The sequence below is a fragment of the Ranitomeya variabilis genome, chromosome 5 (genome assembly GCF_051348905.1).
Source record: "Ranitomeya variabilis isolate aRanVar5 chromosome 5, aRanVar5.hap1, whole genome shotgun sequence".
NCBI lineage: Eukaryota > Metazoa > Chordata > Amphibia > Anura > Dendrobatidae > Ranitomeya > Ranitomeya variabilis.
The window spans coordinates 420,658,565-420,682,506 of NC_135236.1; the positions used below are offsets into that span (position 1 = coordinate 420,658,565).

Sequence of the window (23,942 nt, forward strand, 5' to 3'; positions counted from 1 at the left end):
TATATACAAATGTTACCCTCTGAAATGTGCACAAATTAGTGACTTTTTAAATGATTATGATGCTCTGTAAGTTGTTCTTGAAACTTAAATTTATCCCAGGGAAAGTTGTGCAGAAGCTTTATAAGCCAGGCTCTTTATCATAATAAATCTAGTTTATAACTGAACCCCTTAGAGCAAAATGACATATGTACATCAGAACTGGGGTCACCGTATGTGTGGAGCGCTCAGGAGCTCAGCCCTCTCCACATATGGTAGCTTTCAGGTATGTTACATAGCCAGCATATGTTTTTAATAGCAGCAGCTGGAGCTGAGCTCCGATCTCTGCTGTTAACCATTTAGATGCTGCTGTCCAGGTCTGACAACCTTTAAACTAAGCGGTTTCCGAGAGTGTGCGAATGCGCATTATCTCCCACTTGCCCCCTTGACCCAATAGCAAGTGGACCCCCTTTATCTGTCATCTTGGCACAGTTTCAGGTTGAGGTTCATAGGAGACTGCTATTTTCACTGTATAATGCAATAGTGTAATATCGAAGTATATAGTATCAGTGATCAGATTCAAAGTCCATTAAGTAAACTAAAAAAAAAAAGTTTTTAATTTTATTTAAAAAAAAAATCACTTTAGAATATATAAAACTTTTAATCAAACCCTCTTACTCAGTATTAAAAATTAAAAAAATAAACATTTGGTATTGGCACGTATGTATAACTCTGGGCTATCAAAATATAAAATAAATTAACTCACATGGTAAACACCGTAAAGAGAAAAAAAAACAAATGACAGAATTGTGGCTTTTTGGTCACTCACTACATCTCACTAAAAAAAATGCAATAAAAATCTATCAAGATTTAGCATGCAACCCAAATTGATATCAATAAACCGTTTGCTCTGCAAAAAACAAACCCTCTTTCAGTTTCATCAACAGAAAATAAAAACATTAAGAGTCTTGGAAAATGGTGACACAATATATATTATATATATATATATTTTTTTTTCTTTTACAAATCTCTAAATTTTTTTGGCATCACTATAAAAAAAAAAAATCTATGCAGGTTGAATATCGCTGTTATCATAATGGCCTGGATAATCATGTTTCCAAGTAGTTTTACCACACAATGAACATTATAAAATAAGGCAAGAAATAAAAAAAACACAATGACAGAACTCCATATTTTGGTATTGGATTTATTTCCAATTTTTCAGTTCACTGTATGGTAAAATGGATGGCATCATTGAACATGACAACTCGTTCTGCAAAAAAACAAACTCATATGGCTATGTTGACAGAAAAATAAAAAGAGGTATGGCCCTTGGCAGAAGGAGAGGGAAAAAGGCAAACGCAAAAATGAAAAATGGCTGCAGAAGTGAGGGGTAAATTAGACTGTGATGCATGCAGCATTGTCTGTATATGTTTGTCATACTGGTTTTATTGTTATTGCACACGTTCTTTAACCCGTTAACAACCGCTGAGACACCTTTTCACGGCGGCAATTAAGGGTACTTAAACCACAGCGCCGTTAATTAACGGCGCTGTGGAAAAAGTGTATAGCGCCCCCCAGAGTCGGAATTTCTCTTGGGTCTCGGCTGCCGGGGGTAGCTGAGACCCCAGAGAACATGATTCGTGTTGGTTTTTACCGACTCCGATGTTGCGATCACCGTTATTAACGGTATAACGACGACTGCAAAAAAAGTCTGATTCTCCATTTAATTTCTCTCTCCTCTGATGTGATCGCACATCAGAGGAGAGAGAAATAGGGTCCCCCGATCGCCTCCCTCCCATACCTCTGGAGTCTAGGAAGCCCCCGTGATGTACCCCGTCGTCCTCTTCCGGGAGATCTGCCGGCCGGCACCCGGCAACAATAGGAAAATTTTCCAATTGGTTAATTTTGATCACTGTGATAGACACTATCACAGTGATCAAAATAAAAAATAGTAAATAAAACCCCCTTTTATCACCCCATCAGATAGGGAAAAATAATGAAAAAAAAAAATAAATTATTTCCATTTTTCCATTAGAGTTAGAGTTGGGCTAAAGTTAGGGTTAGGGCTTGGGTTAGGATTGTGGTTAGGGTTGTGATTAGGCTTAGTGTTGTGTTGGGGTTAGAGTTGTGGTTAGGGCTGGGATTAGGGTTGTGATTAGGGTTGTGATTAGGGTTAGGGGATAAAGTTGGAGTTAAAATTGTGGGGTTTCCACTGTTTAGGTACATCAGGGGGTGTCCAAACGCGACATAAAGGCATCATTAATTCCTGCCAATCTTGCATTCAATAAGTCAAATGGTGCTCTCTCCCTTCTGAGCCCTGCCATGCACCCAAACAGTGGCTTTCCCCCACATATGGGGTATCGGCGTACCCAGGAGAAACTGCACAACAAATGTTGTGGTCCATTTTCTCCTGATACCCTTGTGAAAATAAAAAAAAAAATAGTTCCAAAGTAAATTTTTTGTGAAAAAAGTAAAATGTTAATTTTTTCCTTCCACATTGCTTTAGTTCTCGTGAAGCACCTAAAGGGTTAATAAACTTCTTGAATGTGGTTTTGTGCACCTTGAGGGGTGCAGTTTTTAGAATGGTGTCACTTTTGGGTATTTTCTGTTATAGTACACATGGGGGAAATGTTATTTATTAAGTATTTTGTGTGACATAACTCTCTGGTTTAAGGGCATAAAAATTCAAAGTTTGAAAATTGCTAAATGTTCGAAATTTTCCCCATATTTCTGTTTTTTTCATAATTAAACGCAAGTCATATCGAAGAAATTTTACCACTAACATGAAGTACAATATGTCATGAAAAAACAAACTCACAATCACTGGGATCCGTTGAAGCGTTCCAGATTTATAACCACATAAAGTGACAGTGGTCAGAATTGTAAAAATTGGCCTGGTCATTAAGGGGACAATGGAGAATGCCAAATAAAATGGGATTACAGATAAACTAAAAACATAAATTACACCTTTCATCAAAGAAGAAATGAAGACCTTAGCTTTCTATAGAATTAGGATTTGAAGGAAGATAGTGTAAAGTTCTTCATATTCCTCTTTCTACTCATTATTTAGCAAACGGCTACAGAAAAAAAGAAGTAAGAAGATCTCACTCATCTTAAAGACATTCCTAACATCTAGAGACCTGAAAATAAGAAAAAACTCTGACATAAAAGTAACGTATCGTGGTCAGGGCAGTAGTTCCTCTACGTATCATGGAGAATACTGAGCTCACTTCTTCTTGCCAACCAAAGAAACCTTGGAACTCAGAGAAAAACTCCAGATTCCCTATGACAGTAGAAGAGGGTTTGTGGCTAGAAGACCTGTTCCGCTACGTGTTATGGTGAATGCTGAGCTCACAGCTTCCTGCTGAGTCACCTCTCTGCTCTACTCCCAAGAACACTGTGATATAAGCTGTGCATAGTAACATCGATACTGGCAGATTAACGGTTACAACTAAGGTTACTAATGGAAATTGTGACAATGCAGCATGCCCTTTGCTTTTCTGCAACTTTGTCCCAGTAGAGGAAAATCAATTGCTTCATTGCACTTCAGTTACAAGTGGATATAATTAAATCATAAGGCAGGGAATTATATCAAATGTATAGAACACTAATAATTGAGTACAATAATGAAAAATTAAGTTAAGCAACTTTCCAAATAGTAAGTGCTGTATGAGTGATCTGCAACTGAATGTAATGCATCCATGAGAGCTCCTGCTCCCTTCTGACCACTCTCTATGCTGAGGATGTGGCACACAGATCTCCACAGTATGGAGATAGGGGAAAAATCTAAAGTCTGCAGAAGGGCAGAGAAAACAGGCTGTAGAGAAGGAGGAAAACACATACAGAGCAAATAAGTAGAGATGGGTGAACCCGAACAGTAAAGTTCGGGGTCTGTACCAAACACCTACTATTCGAGCATGGACCCCGAACACAAACGTCACCAGAAAGTCTATGTTACTGTTCAGGTTTGGCACCCTGAACACCAGGTGTTTCTCGTGCTGTCATCTGCATGACAGTGCGACAAACACCGGCGGCTCTGATCGGCCATAAGATTAATACCACCGGTCAGGAGCGCTGCGGTTCTCACGTTGTCAGATGACAAAGTGAACCCGCAGCAGTCCCAAGAGGTTAAAAGTTTACCTCCGGTCACTGGTGTCAGCTGATGAGACTACTTGCATCAGCCTATGCCTGCTGAAGCTAATAGCAGCAAGAGCAGGTGGCAGCTGATGCTAGTATTCATCAGCTGGCTCTGTGCACTAAATAAATAATAAAAAAAAAAAAACTGCATGGGTTCCCCTGTATTTTTGATAACCAGCAAGGCAAAACTAACAGCTTTAGCAAGGCTGGTTGACAAAAACAGAGGTGTCCCCACGCCGTTTGTTTAAATTATTTAAATAATTGTGCTGTGCTAGCGGTGATGTCACCAAGGTCATCACAGTTCATGGGCCCGGATGGGAACCCAGTCTCAGTAACCGGCGGTAACCTTGATGATATCACCGCTAGTTCGCAGCAGCTCATTCCTCAGTGGTTTTCAGCCTGGATGGTCACATCTTGGCACTATCCAGGTTAAAAACTGTTTATTCCAGACATGGATTACGGCATGGGGCAGAACGATGTACAGGTGAGGGATATGGTTGTTTTTTATTTTTGTTTTTTTCCAGGAGACCATGGCTTCAGTGGAATGGGCGTTAGGTGAGTATAACTGTGTTTGTTATTTTTAAATAAAAAAAGTAAAAGTGTGTTTTTTTTATTTCAAATAAAATACTTTATTCTGGCTATGTGTTTATTTGCAATACAACTATAGGATAAGTAGTGGATAGGCGTCTTATAGATGCCTCTCCATTACTAAACCATCTTGATGTCACCGGACAATACAAAGGCGACATCAACCCCACAAATATGAACCCCACTTGCCACCACCACAGGGCATGTGGGAAGATCCCTAAAGTGCCAAAATTGGCAAATCTAGTAGATGAGCCTTTTCTGGGTGGCTTCGGGCTGCTATTTTTAGGCTAAGGGGGCCAATATCCATGGCCCCTTACCAGCCTGAGAATACCAGCCCCCAGCTGCTTTAGCCATGATGTTTTTTTTTTAATTATTTAAATAATTAAAAATAAAGGTGAGGGGACCATTCTATTCTTGATAGCGAATCTTTCTAAATCTGATAATTGAGGGTTGCAGCCTGCAGCTGTCAGTTTTGCCTGGCTGGTTGTTAAAAATACAGGGGAATCCATACTGTTTTTTTTTTTTAAATTATTTAGAGCGCAGGCACCGACCGATGAATACTCCCATCAGCCACAGCCTGCTCTCGTTGTTATTAGCGGCAGCAGGTGTAGGCTGATGGGAGTAGCAGTCCCAACATACGATGCCAGTGATCGGAGGTAAACTTTTTACCTCCGATCACAGCTGCAGACTCAAGCTGTAATTTGAAAGCTTGGGAACCTTGGCTCTATGACCGGCGGTAATGATTTTATCGCAGATCAAATGCAGTGTTTTCCACGCTGTCATGCACATGACAGCGTGTCAAATACTAGATACTCACGCTCCCCATTCAAGTGAATGGGGTCCGGGTTCGACTACTGTTCTGGTACCCAAATCAAACTTTTTTTTTTTATCTGTTCGGCTGAACCCGCCAGACCCGAACATCCAGGGTTTCGCCTATCACTAGAAATAACTGCATGATAAAAGCTGTGCCGATATATAAACTAGGAAAGACAGCAGCATCCTGGATACACAGCATGGCAGATGAATGTAATTTCATAGGCATGAAACTGCATATGTCAACCTAATATACAATGAGGCCTTTTAAAACCTGATGATAAAACTAATAAATACCCACTTCTTCATGCTTCTTTCTCCACTGTTGTTTTCTAAGTGTTGTTCTGTTATCTTATCGTCTTCATGGTCTTCCTCTTCTTCCATTTCATCATCTAATGCGTCAATTTGCAAAGGTTCTATATTTTCGGTTGGTGCTGCATTATCATATTCATCCCAAACCAATTTCCTTCTAACTGGCAGTGTGGAAGCATCTGATCCCCCCAGAATCCCAGTATTAGATTGCATTTTCACTTTGGTAGGTGATTGTTGTAATTTTTCTTTCTTCGAAGATGTTTGCAATCTGTACAACCGATGCAAAAAAATAAAAAATAAATAAATAAGAGTATAGTTATATGATGTCTGATGACTATTTACAGAAGGCCAACATATGGTTGGTCATGGATCCTAAAAAAAATATTTTAGTGTAAAAAATTAACCTTAATTCACTGTTTTATTGATAGGGTTGTAACTGTTGGGGCTCCCAAGGATCATTAAAAAAGGTGATTTTAGTCCTCCAACACTGAAACACAGAAGGAATTAAAGAAGTTGTTCACTACTTGGACAACGTCTTATCATACCCCTCACTTGGCTCTGATAAAATAATAAAGACTATACTCCCCTCCCGTGCCGATTCTGTTCCTGCGGTGTCAACACTCCTCTCCCCGGGGCTCTAGTCCGGTGTTGTGACACGTGACCCCGGCGCCCAATCAGCGCTGGCGTCACTATCCCTGCCTTCGGACAAATCGAACATGAAAAGGAAGTGAGAGATCAGCTGCAGCTCGAATTTCATCTTCATGTTCGATTTATTCAAGGGCGATGATTCGGCACCAGGGTCACATGTCACCACATCGCATGAAAGCCCCAGGGAGAGCGAGTGCCGACATAGTGAGAATGGCGCCGGCACGGGAGGTAAGCATAAGCTTTATTTTTTCATCAAGAAGGGGTTGTCCTAGTAGTGGACAGCCCATGGACAACATTGTGTATTGGTAATAACACTTTGAAGGGTAACTGTGCTTTCAAGTAACTTTTCAGAATAAGCTGTTCTGTGTGTATATGATGGAATAACACCATTTCTGGCTTTTACTTAACTTACATCTTTCATTCTCACCAGCTCAAACGCCTAAAAGCAACCCAAATGTAACAAAGTCCAAAAGCCATGACATAAAACTTACCCTGCCAGATCTAAAGCCTTAATATCCCTACTCAGATCTTCCTCGCTACTGGAGTTTGTAGACATATCCCACATTCTGTTGTTATTGGAGATGATCTGGTTGAGGTGTTCACGGGAGAAGTGAGTTCCCTGGGCCCGACGTCTATAGTATTCAGCCTTCTCTCGTAGTTCTTTCACCTAGTCACATTAAATATAGTTTGGATCATAATATCTTGTATAGCAAATAAGTATCATGACTTCAAAATGCCGAGACTTATGCTTAAAGGGAACCTGACAGGTGATTCAGAAATCAGACTCTTATTACAGTAAAACATGGCCAGAGAAAACATACTTTTGAATGTCACAAAAATTTAAAGGAACTCACCGGTTAAAAAACTTCTTTATTCCAATACTTTAAAACATCGGCGTCGGGAGGATGGGAGCAGGAGTGGAATGGACGACAGCCGTTTCGCGCTGCAGTGGCACTTCTACTGGTTAGGTGACCAGTAGGAGCGCCACTGCAGAGCGAAACGGCTGTCGTCCATTCCACTCCTGCTCCCATCCTCCCGACGCCGATGTTTTAAAGTATTGGAATAAAGATGTTTTTTAACCGGTGAGTGCCATCCGTTCCTTTCAATTTTTGTATCCAGTGTGGCTATTTTCTTTGGAGTGGCACCCTGGCTCACGGAGCACTTACTGCTGTATACATGCTTGCAGCATCAGTTCATGCAATTACCTGTGCACTGAATGGGCTTCCCCACTGTGCGGATTAACACTTTGTTGGAGATACTTTTGAAAGTCGGTCAGGGACAATGCAACTAGGACTAACCAAGACTAATCTTCTGATAGTCAGAAGATGGAGAGGAGCCACAGCGGGTAGCCGCTGGAGATCTACCTTTTGGGACACTCATCCAAGTCATACTGGTAAATAGATGGCTTTTAAAGGGAATCTGTCAGCAGGTTTTTTCACCTCATCTGAGCGAGGCATGATGTAGCTAAATAAACCCTGAATCCAACGATGTATCACTTATTTTACTGGGTGCAGCCATTCTGACACAGAGTTTTTAGATTGAGCATGTAGCAGAGCTGAGAAAGCTGCCCCCGCCCACACCAGGTTCTGTATACTTCAGTTCATTTTTTCAGCATCGATTCAGGTTTCTGCACTCAGTGCAGGTAAGGATGTGGCCTCCCTTTCTTTGAGCAAGACATAGCGTTAATATAGCTTCCCATGTGCTGGGTGTCCATATTCAGGACCTAGTCCTGCTCAGCCCTTATTTGCATTGATGTCACGTTGACACATGGTAAGATTTTAATACTAGGGGATAGCACCATCCCACTTTGGATACACCTGGACGCTGGTGGGATGGCTATTACACTTTTTTTTCAATAAAAACGGTGTTTACTCTATGTTATTTCTCTGCACAATTGCTTTTACTTATTTACTTATTGCAGGGTACATGTTCATTTTGTTTTTGTCTTAGGTGTTGTTTAATGGCCAGTGTGAACATGATTCTATATTTTGTATGCATACCAACTTATACTCCAGTTTTTTTCATTTCTGTATGTACATAGTCTATAGACAGTAAGCTGCATATCACAGGAGGGGGCGGTGACAGTCTAGCATGCTCGCCTCTACTGTAGTCCAGACAATGATAATCACCAGGTGATAAAACCTTCAGTTTAAGGAAACAACAGCACACAGCCTGATATGTGACACATCGTTGAATTCAGTGTTTTGACTCCTAAATCATCCGGTCTTACATAGCAACAACCTGCTGACAGATTCCCTTTAAAAGAGTGTTGTTGTTTTTTTATTAAATGCCTCTACGTTTCGTACATGGCTACAATAACTGAGCCGGTCTGTGATTCATGCTTCCCATCATTTTGGCAGCATGAATGTTCAACTATCAGGTTCCTTTAAAGCAATGCTTGCAAAAGACGACATGCTAAAGCGTGCCTGCAAAAGGTAACAATGTAAGATTAAAAGTAAAATATTTAGAATTGAGAGACCTCAGTGGATGATACCTTTTAATGGCTAACTGAAAAGATGGTAACAAATTACAAGCTTTTGAGTCCACTCAGGCCTCTTCATCAGGCACAGACTAAAGCAAATTCTGAAGAATCACATATTTATACACAATACAGCACAGAACTGTCATTATGGGAGAGTGATAAGTGATAAACAGTTGTGTCCATAAATATTGGAAAGTACCTAGATTAGGAGTGAATGTTTTGTTGCCCTCTGATTGGGGTCTGGGTCTGTTATGATGACCCCACATGGTCTGAAGTGCAAATTCCTTAATTGATGTAAAATGACATAAATCTATGCGACACATTCATTCCTGCACTAAGTGTGTCAAAGGTCGTCATAAGTTTATACTCCCAGATTCTCCTGTCTCTCTGAGATTTGAAGCTACCTTTCAATACAAGTAATTTCAGGTCCACGGTGCTATGATCAGGCATACAAAAATGTTTGGCCACAGGTATATCCATTCTTTTTTCTCTTATTGTATGGCGATGAGAGTTCATCCTTGTTCTCAGTTTCTGCCCTGTCTCCCCTACATACAGACCCCCAGTTGGACATTTAGTACAAATAATTAGGTACACCACATTAGATGTGATGCAGCTGAAAGTACCTGGGATCTTGTAGTCTTGGTGTGAATTGGGGATCTTTATCCTGTCCGTGGTTATTATAAATGGACAGGTTTTACATTTTTTCTGATTGCAGGGAAAGGTACCTGCAGCTGTTGGAGAGGACAGGGAGCTCTTGACAATGATGCTTCTTAGGTTTGGGGGCTGCCTAAAACACAGTAGTGGGGGGTCTGGAAAAATGGATTGTAATCGGGCATCTTTTTGCAGTAAAGGTTGTAATTTCCGTGCAGCTCCCCTTAGCGCCTCCAGATTTGGATTGTAGGTGACTACTAGAGGTACCCGGTTATTTTCTTCTTTAGCTTTGTAATGTAGCAGGTGATTCCTTGATATTCTGGTGGCTCTTGTAATCTGGTTTTCAATTGTTCTTGGATGGTAGCCCTGATTCAAAAAGGTCTTTCTGAGGCGACCAAGGTGTTCATCCCTATCCATGGATCACTGCGTCACTTCTAATGTGGTGTACCTAATTATTTGTACTAAATGTCCTACTGGGGGTCTGTATGTGGGGGAGACAGGGAAAAAGCTTTGAACAAGAATGAATTCTCACCGCCACACAATAAGAGAAAAAAGAATGGATCTACCTCTGGCAATACATTTTTGTCTCCCAAATCATAACATTATGGACATGAAATTACTTGTTTTAAAAGGTAGCTTCAAATCTAAGAGAGACAGAAGAGTATGGGAATATAAACTGATGACGGCCTTTGACAGTCTTAGTGCAGGAATAAATGTGTTGCATGTCTTTTTACATCAACTAAGGAACTTGCCCCTCAGACCATGTGGGATCATCACAACAGAACCAGACCCCAATCAGAGGACAATAAAACATTCCTTATCTAAGAACTGGCCCAATATTTATGGACATAACTGTTTATCACTCATGGTAATTCTGCCTCATGTCACCCGTCTTATCCATGTTTTGTTTTTTTTTGTTTTTTTTCTGTGCTATGTTGTGCATAAATATGTGATTCTTCAGAATTTCTTTTAGTCTTTCCCTGATGAAGAGACCTGTGTAGTCTCGAAAGCTTGCAATTTGTTACCATCTTTTCAGTTAGCCATTAAAAGGTATCAACCACTGAGGACTCTCAATTCTAAATATTTTTCTATCTACTGGCTAACACGGTACCAAGATATATATATCTTTCCTAGCTTAAAAGTAAGGAATTAAATGTAAAAAGTTGGAATTTTCACAGCAAGCGACATCTATATATATATATATATATATATATATATATATATATATATATATATATATATATATATATATATATATATGATATATATATATATATATATATATATATATACATATATATATAGCAGAATTAAAGCTGCTTGCATGCAAACTATTTATGGTATAGCATTAGAAACGGGATGGCACAGTCACAGGAAAATGTATCCGCATTATTGTATCGCCATTACTTTGCAGTTAACAGATTACAATTACAGTTAGGCAATAGTATGACTTAAAGAATAAGTAGAGCACCAAGGAACCAACCTCAGCAACCCACATGGAGCCTACACTGAGAGAGGAACCCTAAAGGAAGGAACAGAGAACAGTTCAGTATACAGCACTGTAATGTCATTCATGGTGAAATCAGAAAAACAGCTCATTGCTGCCCCCTAGCTGTGAAATATGGATACTTCACCATACAAAGCAGCAAAGAATCCTTAATTTCTTAAGGAATAGGAAACATCCCTTAATTGTACCTGTTGTTTTTTTTTATACAGTTTATATTTTTTTCGTGCAATTTTTTTTTATTTATTGTATTTTATATGTAAATGTAGGGACAGCCAACTTGTACTGTGAGCAGCAGTTTGGAGAATTTGAAAAGCGTATTAAAGGCAGCAATATGCAAAGGTGAAAACTGAGGGGAAATGTAAATTATAGGAGAGTGTTCTGCGAATGCTTTGGGCAAAAGGGAGGTGGGCGCCCTCGCCATCATCTACTGTCACTGGCGAATCCTACAGTGTGTAATCTGCCTCCAGTCTAGCAGAGGTGATACCTTTCCTAATAATCCTGCCAGTAATACTTGCTAGAGAGTGATCTCTACTAAACATAATATTTATATGTTCGGAATTATTACAGAAGTATTTTGACCATATTATCATTTTTATTCAGATATTCCAACTTCAGACCGTATAAGCTTGAATGCCTATTGGATGAAGCAGATCAGGCGATGTGTACATGTGTAATGAGGGAGGGTGAGGCCTAAGGATATCATCACCCTTTTATCGAGGTCTGCAAAATTATTAAGCAGCTTGTTTTCCAAAATGGGCCCCCCAAAAAAATTTGACTGTAAAAAGTCATAAATTGTAAAAGTCTTACAGAGGGATGCAGCAGTCTTGAAGTTGCTCTGATATTTTGGGACGTTAGCACAGAAACATCAGTAGTTGGGCAGCATGGTGGCTCAGTGGTTAGCACTGATCTTGTGCAATGCTGAGGTCCTTGGTTTAAATCCCACACAAGGACAATATGTATAAGGAGTTTGTATGTTCTCCCGGTGTTTCTGTGGGTTTCCTCTGGGTTCTCCGGTTTCCTCCCACTCTCCAAAGACATACTGATAGGGAATCTAGATTATGAGCCCCAATGGGGACAGTGATGACAATATCTGCAAAGTGCTGTGGAATACGATAGCGTTATATAAGTAAGCATAAATAATGCATAAAACTTTTGTTCCAAATAGTCAACATGGTCGCAAAAAATGTGTTGAGAAAACAAGAGACTGATCTTTCTTACTTGGGATCATCACTTAACCCCTTCCCGACCTCCGCCGTACTATTACAGCGGAGGTCGGTACCCCCGCTTTGATGCAGGGCTGCAGCAGTGAGCTCGCATTAAAGCCGGGACATGTCAGCTGTTTTGAACAGCTGACATGTGCCCGCAATAGCGGGGGGTGGAATTGCGATTCACCCGCCGCTATTAACTAGTTAAATGCCGCTGTCAAATGCTGACAGTGACTTTTAACTACCGCTTCCGGCCATCGGGCCGGAAATGAGCGCATCGCCGACCCCGTCACATGATCGGGGGTCAGCGATGCGTCGGCATAACAAACAGAGGTCTCCTTGAGACCTCTATGGTTGTTGATGCCGGCTTGCTGTGAGCGCCACCCTGTGGTCGGCGCTCATAGCAATGCTGTAAATTCAGCTACATAGCAGCGATCTGTGCATAACTCCAATGTAGCTGAGCCGATCGAGTGGTGCCAGCTTCTAGCCTCCCATGGTGGCTATTGAAGCATGGCAAAAGTAAAAAAAAAAAAATAAATAAAAGTTTAAATCACCCTCCTTTTGCCCTATTCAAAATAAAACAATAAAAAAAACAAACATACATATATATTTGGTATCGCCACGTTCAGAATCGCCTGATCTATCAATAAAAAAAAGCATTAACCTGATCGCTAGCAAGATCAGCGTAGCATAGTGAGAAAAAAATTCAAAACGCCAGAATTACTTTTTTTTGGTCGCCGCGATATTGTATTAAAATGCAATAACGGGCGATCAAAAGATCACATCTGCACCAAAATGGTATCATTAAAAACGTCAGCTCTAACGCAAAAAATAAGCCATCACCTGACCCGAGATCACGAAAAATGGAGACGCTACGGGTATCGGAAAATTACGCAATTTTTTTTCACCACTTAGATAAAACGTAAGCTAGACATGTTTGGTGTCTATGAACTCGTAATAACTTGGAGAATCCATATCGCAGGTCAGTTTCAGCATTTAGTGAACCTAGCAAAAAAGCCAAACAAAAAACAAGTGTGCGATTGCACTTTTTTTTTGCAATTTCACAGCACTTGGAATTTTTTTCCAGTTTTCTAGTACACGACATGCTAAAACCAATGATGTCGTTCAAAAGTGCAACTCGTCCCGCAAAAAACAAGCCCTCACATGGCCATATTGACAGAAAAATAAAAAGTTATGGCTCTAGTAAGGAGGGGAGCGAAAAAAAGAGACCGCAAAAATGGAAAAGGGCAAAGTCTAGAAGGGGTTAATATGTTTTTGTTATCCATTAAAAAGGTATCGTAACTACAAAATTATTATTTTGTTTCTTCCATTTAGGACAATCAATCTTTTTTCAACTGGCTAACAAGGTACCAAACCCTTTTTTCTCAAGAAAACAAGAGGCACATTAACTGCTAAAGATGAGAAGAATCAAACATGAAACGGACCAGGTAGCAGTTATCCTCCAGTGCTGTCATATTCCAGAACTGGAACCTCCCTGGAGTGCCAAGAAGTACAAGGTGTTCAGTGCTCAGAGACATTGCCAAGGTAAGGGAGGCAGAAAGTGGACCACCACTGAACAAGAAAAAACTGGGCCAAGATATACATAAAGACCGATTTTTAAAGGTTTTATGGACCGATGATATGAGAGTGATTGCTGATGGACCAGATGGATGGGTCATTGCTGGATCAGTCACAGGCACAGAAGTCCACTTCAACTCAGACACCAGCAAGGTGGAGGGTGGGTTACTGCTATGGGCTAATATTATTAAAGATGAGTTCGTTGGACCTTTTCAGGTTGAAGATGAACTCAAATCAATTCCCAAACCCACTGCCAGTTTATAGAAGACACTTTCTTCAAGCAGTGGTACAGTAAAAAGGCTACGTCTTTCAAGAAAAACATATTTTTTATGAAGGAGAATGCTCCATTGCAGCGAACAAAGTATTGCACTGCTTGGTTAGCCAGTAAAGGCCTTAAAGATGAAAGAATAATACAAGACCCCCTTCCTCACCTGACCTAAATGTGCTGCCCAATTAGAAATCCAGTATAGTTCTTCTGACTCGCTATGCCACTTTCCCCATGTGCAGGGCATTGCAGTAGCTTAGATATCCATGGTTACGATCACTAACAGATAACTTCAGCTGGATGTGTGTCCTCGGATGTATATTCAGCTGAAGTGTATTGAAGCACACAGTCCCACCGGGTACATGTGCGGCAATATATGCTACTGGCCAATCAGAGGCCGGCAGCTGACATCGGTGTGCACGTGACTAGAGGAGCATGGAAGTGACATCATGCACTCACGTGAGCTTCAGAAGAGGATGCTGTGCGGCAAGGGAGCAGATGAGGCGAGTATTTTTTTATTTTGTAAAAAATCAGTGAGAACACGGTCGCCATACTACTACATAGATGTCTATGGGTTGTGTATAATACTATGTAGAGGACCATGGCCTGTGCATTATATTATATGCAGGATATGGGCTGTGCATTATATAGGGAGGTGCATTATACTATATGGAGTAATATGGGGGGTGCATTATATATGGAGTACAATGGAGGGCTCATTATATTATATGGAGGACTATGTGGTGCATTATACTTTATGGAGGACTATGGTCTGTGATTATATATGGAGGACTAAGGAGAGTGCATTATATTATATGGAGGACTAGAGGACTATGGGGTACATTATACTATATGGAGGAATATGGGGGGTGCATTCAACTATATGGAGGACTATGAGGGGTGCATTATACTGTATGGAGGACTATGGTTATTTTTTTTTTTAATTCGTTTATTAACAACAAAATAGTAGTGTTACAAACATTTTGCATCCAAGAATGTCGAACATAAAATGTAATACATACAAACTGTGTATTATTAAGCTTGAAATAAAACACAGCTGTCATCTATAACCAACATTATATTATGATTACTAAAGCTGTTCGATCAATAGTAACACATGAAGTTATGTAAATAGAAAAAACTTAGAAAACCAAAACACTTGAATTAGAACTGTATCTACGCTAACTGCTAATTCGCCGCCGTACCTCGCGTCTGACCTCCACGCGATATCCCCACTCCACAACAAGTTTATAGAGTAAGATGGGAAGAATTCCACCTACCCCAGATTTTCTCAAATTTGCCCGGGCACCCTCTGTTCTGATATAACGTGCGTTCATATGGAATGATCGAGTTGACCAGTTCAATCCAAGTTCCCTTAGTTGGACTTGTACCCCCCATCCACCGCAAAGCCAGTACCTTCCGTGCCATAAAGAGCGTCTCACGTAAGAAAATATCAATGTAGTGATCCCAAGTCTCCTCCTCCCATACTCCAAATATACAAACTAATGGGTCAAGGGGAACTGGAATTGATAGCAGTGATGCAAGTAGTGATGTCACCTCCCTCCAGTATTGAAGAATAACGGGACAACTCCATATCATGTGAATGAAGTCTGCATCTAAGGAGTGACAGCGCATACACTCTGATGTTTGGAATCGACCCATTTTAAAAAGCCGTGTCGGAGTTAAATACGATTGATGTATTATGTATAGTTGAGTCATCCTGTTGTTAATTGATGGGGATACTTTAATTGGGGATTCATGAATGTCTTCCCATTCCTCCCCCTGCATATTAGAAAGAAGTCCCTCCCATTTCCCCTTAACAGAGTTAACAGTAGACGCATCTCCCGAGGATAGCATATACGTATATAGGGAGGAGATAAGACCTTGGGGACCCTGCGATTTGAGAATTCCTATCAAGGGTAGAGAGGATATAGCACGACCCGCACCCACCTGTCTCAGATATGATTGTACGGCTGACCTTAACTGCAAATATCGGAAAAACTGGGATCTCTGTATACCATGCTTGATTTGCAATTGCTCGAAAGACATGAAAACCCCCCCATCATACAGATCGCCTATTGAGGAGACACCATGCCCGATCCAGAAGTCAGTGGATGGATGATTCAATAAAGTTGAGAAATAGCCATTTTTCCACAGGGGCATCTCCGCCACAACATCCGTGAATCCCACAATTTTTTTAATTTGCCTCCAAACCGACCTCGCCAGGCGAAGCAAAGGGAGCATACGAGGGATATTAATTTTCTCCAATTCTAGAAAATTCAGTGGACAGTCCGTTTGAGCCGCATGAAGAAGATGGCTTTCAGAGTTAGGAAGGCAATTGTTGGGCATCCATTTATTAAGAGCTTTAACCTGACCAGCCAAATAATATAGATAAAAATCCGGTAACGCCGCCCCGCCCCCTGACTTTGATCTCTGTAGCGTAGATAGCCTAAGTTTGGGCCTAGATTTCCCCCATATGAAAGATGTAATTTGAGAATTCAAACTTGTAAAGAAGGATTTAGGAATTAACACAGCACTATGTTGAAGACAGTAACTGAGCTTGGGGAGCAATATCATCTTGATTAAGTTGATGCGGCCGGCTACAGATAACGGAAGTTTGCTCCAAGCTGTAAATTTAAGTTTAACTAATTCTGACAACGGGAGTATGTTAAGTTGTAGATCGGATCTACTGCCCTGAGAAATATATATGCCCAAGTAGTATAAACTGGGTACAATAGGAAGGGAGGAAAGAGTCCCAAGGCCGGGCGATGGAGTATGGGAGAGAGGCATCAACGCTGATTTGTCCCAGTTTATATATAAGCCCGAATGTCTACTAAATTTATCTATAGTGTCTATTACCCGTGGTAATGTTACCTCCGCCTCATCCATAAATATCACCATATCGTCAGCGTATAGACCAATAGTGTCCATCCGACCAGCTATATTTATACCTTTAATATCAACAGAGGACCTTATGCGTATCGCCAGGGCCTCTATCGCAAGAGCGAAGAGGGCCGGGGAGAGAGGGCACCCCTGGCGGGTCCCTCTATACAGTAAGAAAGATTTAGAGATGGAGCCATTAACAATTATACTTGCCCTGGGTTTCATATACAATAGACCCACCCATTTCAAAAATGTATCCCCGAAGCCATATTTTTTCAAACATGCTGAAAGGAAGGGCCATTCAAGGGAGTCAAAGGCCTTGGCCGCATCCAGCGATGCCAATGCCCAGGAGTTGTCTGGTACCAATGAGCTATACTGGACTACTGACTGGACCTGTCTAATGTTGATAGAGGTATTTTTGCCCGGCATAAAACCCGTTTGGTATTGATGTATAAGGTCGAGTATGATCGAATTCAATCTTGTAGCTAGAATTTTAGTAAAAATTTTATAGTCTACATTTACCAGTGAGATAGGCCTGTATGATCCACACTCCAATGGGTCTTTCCCCTCCTTTTTAAGTAAAATAATATTTGCCTCGTAGAATGTGTCGGGCATAGAACCTCTCCCACACACCCCCCGAAACACCTTCAACAAGAGCGGTGCCAGTATATCGTGATACTTCCTGTATAATTCAATGGGAAACCCATCTGGACCAGGGGCCTTCCCAGAGGCCATATCCGTCAAAGCATTTTCAACCTCCTCCAGAGTAAACTCCGCGTCCATAAAGGCTCGCTGAGCTGGGGTCAATAGGGGAAATGTTACATCTGATAAATAATCCAGGTTCTCAGGGATATCAAAGCCACATTTAGATGTATATAGCGACTTATAATAATCATGAAAGCAACGAAGTATCTCCTCATTCGAGGACACTAATGACCCATCTGGTGTTCAAATCTGTAATATAGTGTTGGAGACATTATGTTGGCGTACCAAGAAAGCCAAAAATTTGCTAGCCTGGTTTCCCAATTCAAAATAGGATTGGCGAGTAAAAAATAGTTTACGTTTAGATTTAGTGTCTTTATGCTGAACATATAGCCTCTGGGACGTTAGCCACTCAAGTCTATTACCATTAGTTGGGTCAGATATATACGCAGACTCCGAGTCTTTTAGACGTTGCTCCACCTCGTCATCTTCCCGCGAGGTCATCCTCTTGATATAAGATATTGTAGAGGATAGACACCCCCTTAGATATGCCTTAAGGGCATCCCAAAATATATTAGTATTCTGGGGCTCTGAGTGGGATAAAATGAAACCCTTCAGCTGGTCCACAGTTCTATCATTGGAGTCTAGCAACTTAAGCCAAAATGGATTCAACTTCCACACTATACCGCCATTTGATTGCCCAAATATAAGTTTAAGAACAACCGGGCTGTGGTCAGATATTCCCATATTGCCATGCTCAACGCTATCCACCCATGTTGCCAACCCCTCGGATCCAAATATATAATCTAGGCGGGAGAGGGATCGTCTGGTAGATGAATGACAGGTATAGCCTTTTTATCCTGGGTGGCGCACTCACCGTTGGTTCCCTGATATACTGCAGGATGCGTGTCCACCTCCCAGGCAGCGCTGCAGATGCGGTGCACAGCGCCACGTCCCCTCTCACCGGAGCGCGTGCTTTTGTAGTTACCGCCGCCCCACCGGTACCGCCGTCCACAGTCCCCCAGCTCCAGCGCACCCGGATTCAATCGCCGGCTCCGCAGTCTCTCAGAGGCCTCCAAGGCTCAGGGGGGGGGGAGTCCCGGGGGTGATAAGAGCCAGCACTGCACTATACCTCCTCAGAGCGCGCTCACAAGATGGCCGCCGTCACACACCAGTCTCCTGCTCCGGCGGGCTCCGCCGGCTCTCCGCTCTCCTCCGGACCCCGCAGCGCCCTCCACAGTAGCCTCGCACCTTCCAGGACCCAGGGGGGCCACAAATAATAAGCAGTCCGCACTGTAAGGGGGGTTTGAGCGGCAGGATACTGTCAGGATGATAGGAGCTCTCCCAGGGCACGTCTTCTCACTCCAGCTACATAGCCACGCCCCCCGAGGACTATGGTTATTGCATTATACTCTGCTATAGGAACCCATGACTTCTATGTACACCCTGGTGAGTATAATGGTTTATTTTTTTCTATACATTAAAGAACAGCAGCAGAACAGGGGACATATACCTGCAGAGTGCTGCTCTTACTAGTCACAGTCTCCTTGCTGCTAGTACATCCACACTGTCTTCATTGACATCACATCCAGCACAGTCTCACACAATAGGTGGCCCTGACAAAGGGTGACTGCACATGAAAAGTCCATAGGCTGAAGCTTGTATCTACATCTTGTGATCTTTTTTTATAATAAATGAAGATCTGATGACTGTTTGGTGAGCCCCATGGTCTTATTATCTGTGTAGTTACATACTGAAGAGCACTTGAACAGCTGTCCATTATTGTGTTGCACCACGCTAGGCTGGGACCTGTTTTTCTACAAGACATTCCTCAAGAGTGCGAGTTCTATTTGACTCTTTGCTTTTATCGTACACATGACTCTTATTTACATCATACATAAAAAAATAGTCTAGGTTAGCAAAATATAATTATATGGCATTCTCAGAACCAACCAGTGCAAACCCTTTCCTTTAAATGTTTGTATTTAATAACAAGGTTCAATGCAATTAGTCCACAATCTTTGGACAATCTGCGAAAAGGATATTTATAAAAAAACATAAAAGGTTATTAACCTCAGCTCTTCCACATCTATGTTACTCACCTGATCGTGTACTTGGCTCTTTGTCCTCACCCATGCACCATCCCTGTATTTATATTCTGAAGGTGATAAAAAGTTTGCAGAATATTCAGTTTTCACTTTCCTGGAATGCAAGAAATAATAATCAGACATGCACTCCACAGCTGACTGTTTTATATTGTAATGATAGCATTTATCTCACTATGAGTATATATATATATATATATATATATATATATATATATATATATATATATATATATATATATATATATATATATATATAATGTAATGTCTTTGGATGGGATCTATAATAGTAGATTATATACACACAGACGTGCGATCTGCGCAGCGGGCATCAGATAACGGGTTCCTTATAATATACAGCATTGTTCCAATATATACTGTGTTTTTTAAATACATGGCTGCAAATGGGAGACTGGCTGTTTATTTAATAGACAAGTCTGAGCAGCAGTATTTATTAATCAGGATGACTTGTATATATCTGTCTGTGTATATCTCTAAGTCTTACATTTAGGGACAATATTTTTTGTCATAGGATAATTTGTGATTGTGGTTTACATTTATTCCAAGCCAGAATATAGGGCATAAGTTATCTTTTGGGTTTCTGTACGGACATACACCTCTCACAAGGGGAATGCTAGCACCCAGTTATCAAGTTATTCACAAATTTCCATGAGGAATAACAGAAAATTTTTTACAGAAGAGTAATGGCTGCTCTCTAAGAACACAAATTTGAGATCTAGAAACGGCTGAGAATGGGTAACATACTGAAGACAAACAAAAGCACCATCACTTTCACACTTAGAGAATGAATATGGCTCATACCTATAATACTTTGGCATTTTGACTTGTTGAACAATTTTCTCTTTGAGAATCCTTCTTTTAACTTTTTCTTCTTGCTCCGTCTCAGATGTATCCATGTAATGAAGGTCAGGTTCAAGTGAACTAAGGTCTCTCTTTTTATCCTATACAAAATGATGTAACACAGATTAAGAAAGCCTTCACATAAGATTTGTGTTTTATGTAGTTAAAGGAGTTTCCTATTTAAGAAGGACCGAATACTTACAAAAAACAGATTCAGTTAGTACTCACCCTCCCCAGGTCCAGCGAAGGCTCTCCGCTACTGCTTCGGTCTTTATATTTTGGCTACAGCGATGACGTCAAATCAATAATGCACAAGGCTGCTCCAGCTATAATTCATGGTGTATGGGCTGCACTGCTGAAATATTCTATGCATTTCAATGTCAGTGTGGCATCCCTTTTCAAGACATAAAATTTGTTTTTTTGGTCTACGACCTGAGCACATCATTTTAGAGCTCTGCAATTATTTCGGAAGCATTTATCTTAAACTAGAAAAACCCTTTTTTGTGACTAAAGAACTTCTTGCTAAAAAATCAATGAATCTGGGTAAAATATTTGAGTATTGCACTTACTTAGTGACAAAGAGTTGGATGATATTTTTCAAGGCCCCCTTATACATTAGATAAATGTCGGTCAAACACGCCATTTTAACCGAGATTGGCAGACCATCTAATGTGTATGGGGGCCTGCTGACTGTCCCCTAACAGCTTATACCAGGGGGCATAGGGATAGAGCAATTGGAAATCAATAGCATGATCCTTTTGTTCAGTGGGGAGATAAGCCTCTGCCACATTATTCTGGCAGTGTCTTTCTCAGACAACTCAAGAACATTGGGCTGAGCTGAGCGTAGCTGTATACAGGGAAGTCGGGAGAAAGAGCTGATAATCAAGCAATTGTCTGGCAGACAGGTATGACATCTGACATGTATGACTAGTTTTAATTCCTTTTTGCTACCTGGGTCTATGAAGGAGAAAAGGTGTTACTGGTGGAGGTGAGGCTGCAAGTGAGAGAAACAGAAGGCATTCTGCTGTGCTATCTGCCCTTATACAGCCTTCTAGTGATACCCTGAGGTGTAATATGAAATTTTGTTCATGTTACCATCACAATTATCTAATGACCACCAGCAGCACTGCCAGTCGATACACAGGTCCACAGGCAGATCAGACACTGGCTGCGGCGTTCAGAGAAAAGCATACTTTTAAACTCCCCTGTCAAACTGATCTCTTGTGCGGCTAGGTTTCCTGGTGGCTTCTGCCCGCCAGCTCCCTGGGAGTGACAGGTCTCTCCCTATACACACATGCAGGGCGGGCGAGGGAGAAGCCGCTGGGCAGATTTTAAAGTATGTTTTCTCAGAAATGATGCAATGTTTCAGAGTTACACAAAAGTGGCTGAAATCATACAGCCGGTATGTAATGCATGCTGCTCGTGGATCGGGCGTCATGTATCGGCCATCACGTTTACTTTAACATTTTTTTCTGCAGTGTATTATGTAAAAAGCAGTGTACAGAAGCGAACTGCCTGCGTGCACAAGTAGGGTTTTTTTGCAGTTAGTGTAATCATGCCTTACCTTCCTTTTAGGAGATGGGTGTTCTTGGTCATACTGTAAGGAAGGTTTGTCTTCCCAGTTTTTTCTTAATTTAGGTCCTTTTGCAGGCGGTGACCCTTTAAACTGACTTTTATACTCAGTATCCGTCTTGACATTAATTGTCTTAAATGGCGGGACTGACTGATTCTTGTTATGTATGACCTAGTAAGACAAATAGCAGTCAGTATGCATAAGAAAACAAGTGTGCTTTCCATAACTTTATGTAATTCATATATCCCTTCCTCTCAATTCTCTAAAACGTTTCAATTTATGTACAGTGCCTTGCGAAAGTATTTGGCCCCCTTGATACCAAATGTAAATTTTTGGTGAAGAATCAACAACAAGTGGAACACAATTGTGAAGTTGAATGAAATTTATTGGTTATTTTAAATTTTTTGGGAAATTCAAAAACTGAAAAGTGGGGAGTGCCCCTTTACTTTCAGTGCAGAAAACTCACTCCAGCAATTCATTGTGGATATCTGAATGATCCAATGTTGTCCTAAATGCCTAATGATGATAAATATAATCCACCTGTGTGTAATCAAGTCTCCGTATAAATGCACCTGCTCTATGATAGTCTCAGGGTATGTGCACACGTCAGGATTTTGTCAGGATTTTGTCAGGATTTTGTCAGGATTTTTCATCAGGTTTTGTAGCCAGTATGTTTCTATTATACTTTTCCTCTCAGGGTTCTGTTTGAAGCACAGAGAGCATCATGAAGACCAAGGAACACAACAGGCAGGTCTGTGATACTGTTGTGGGAAAGTTTAAAGCTGGATTTGGATACAAAATGATTTCCAAAACTTTAAACATCCCAAGGAGCACTGTGCAAGCGATCACATTGAAATGGAAGGAGTATAATACCACTGCAAATCTACCAAGACCTGGCCGTCCCTCTAAATTTTCATCTCAAACAAGGAGAAGTCTGATCAGAGATAGTCAAGAGGCCCATGATCACTATGGATGAACTGCAGAGATCTACAGCTGAGGTGGGACAGTCTGTCCATAGGATAACAATCAGTCGTACACTGCACATATCTGGCCTTTATGGAAGAGTGGCAAAAAGAAAGAAAGCCATTTCTCAAAGATATCCATAAAAAGTGTCATTTAAAGTTTGCAATAAGCCACCTGGGAGATACACCAAACATGTTTAAGAAGGTGCTCTGGTCAGATGAAACCAAAATCGAACTTTTTTGGAAACAATGCCAAATAATATGTTTGGCGTAAAGGCAACACAGCTCATCATCCTGAACACACCATCCCCACTGTCAAACATGGTGGTGGCAGCATCATGGTTTGGGCCTGCTTTTCTTCAGCAGGGACAGGGAAGATGGTTAAAATTGATGGGAAGATGGATGGAGCCAAATACAGGGCCATTCTTGAAGAAAACCTGTTGGAGTCTGAAAAGACCTGAGACTGGGAGGGAGATTTGTCTTCCAACAAGACAATGATCCCAAAAATAAAGCAACATCTACAATGGAATGGTTCACAAATAAACGTATCCAGGTGTTAGAATGGCCAAGTCAAAGTCCAGACCTCAATCCAATCGAGAGTCTGTGGAAAGAGCTGAAAACTGCTGTTCACAAACGATCTCCATCAAACCCCACTGAGCTCGAGCTGTTTGCCAAGGAAGAATGGGCAAGA

General features: G+C 41.1%; 1 protein-coding gene across 4 annotated transcripts in view; it reads right to left on the reverse strand.

The window, feature by feature from the left end:
- Window positions 1-23,942, reverse strand: part of MDM1 (Mdm1 nuclear protein) — a 56,945-nt gene that overhangs the window by 19,738 nt on the left and 13,265 nt on the right. For 3 of the 4 annotated variants that reach the window (XM_077265238.1, XM_077265236.1, XM_077265239.1), the window contains exons 5-10: window positions 22,281-22,460; window positions 20,678-20,817; window positions 19,853-19,952; window positions 11,094-11,132; window positions 6,969-7,144; window positions 5,819-6,097 (exon numbers count right to left, since the gene is read on the reverse strand). In XM_077265238.1, coding sequence (XP_077121353.1) covers window positions 5,819-6,097; window positions 6,969-7,144; window positions 11,094-11,132; window positions 19,853-19,952; window positions 20,678-20,817; window positions 22,281-22,460 — 914 coding nt within the window. The remainder of the gene's footprint in view (window positions 1-5,818; window positions 6,098-6,968; window positions 7,145-11,093; window positions 11,133-19,852; window positions 19,953-20,677; window positions 20,818-22,280; window positions 22,461-23,942) is intronic. The other variant, XM_077265237.1, reaches the window with a different exon arrangement.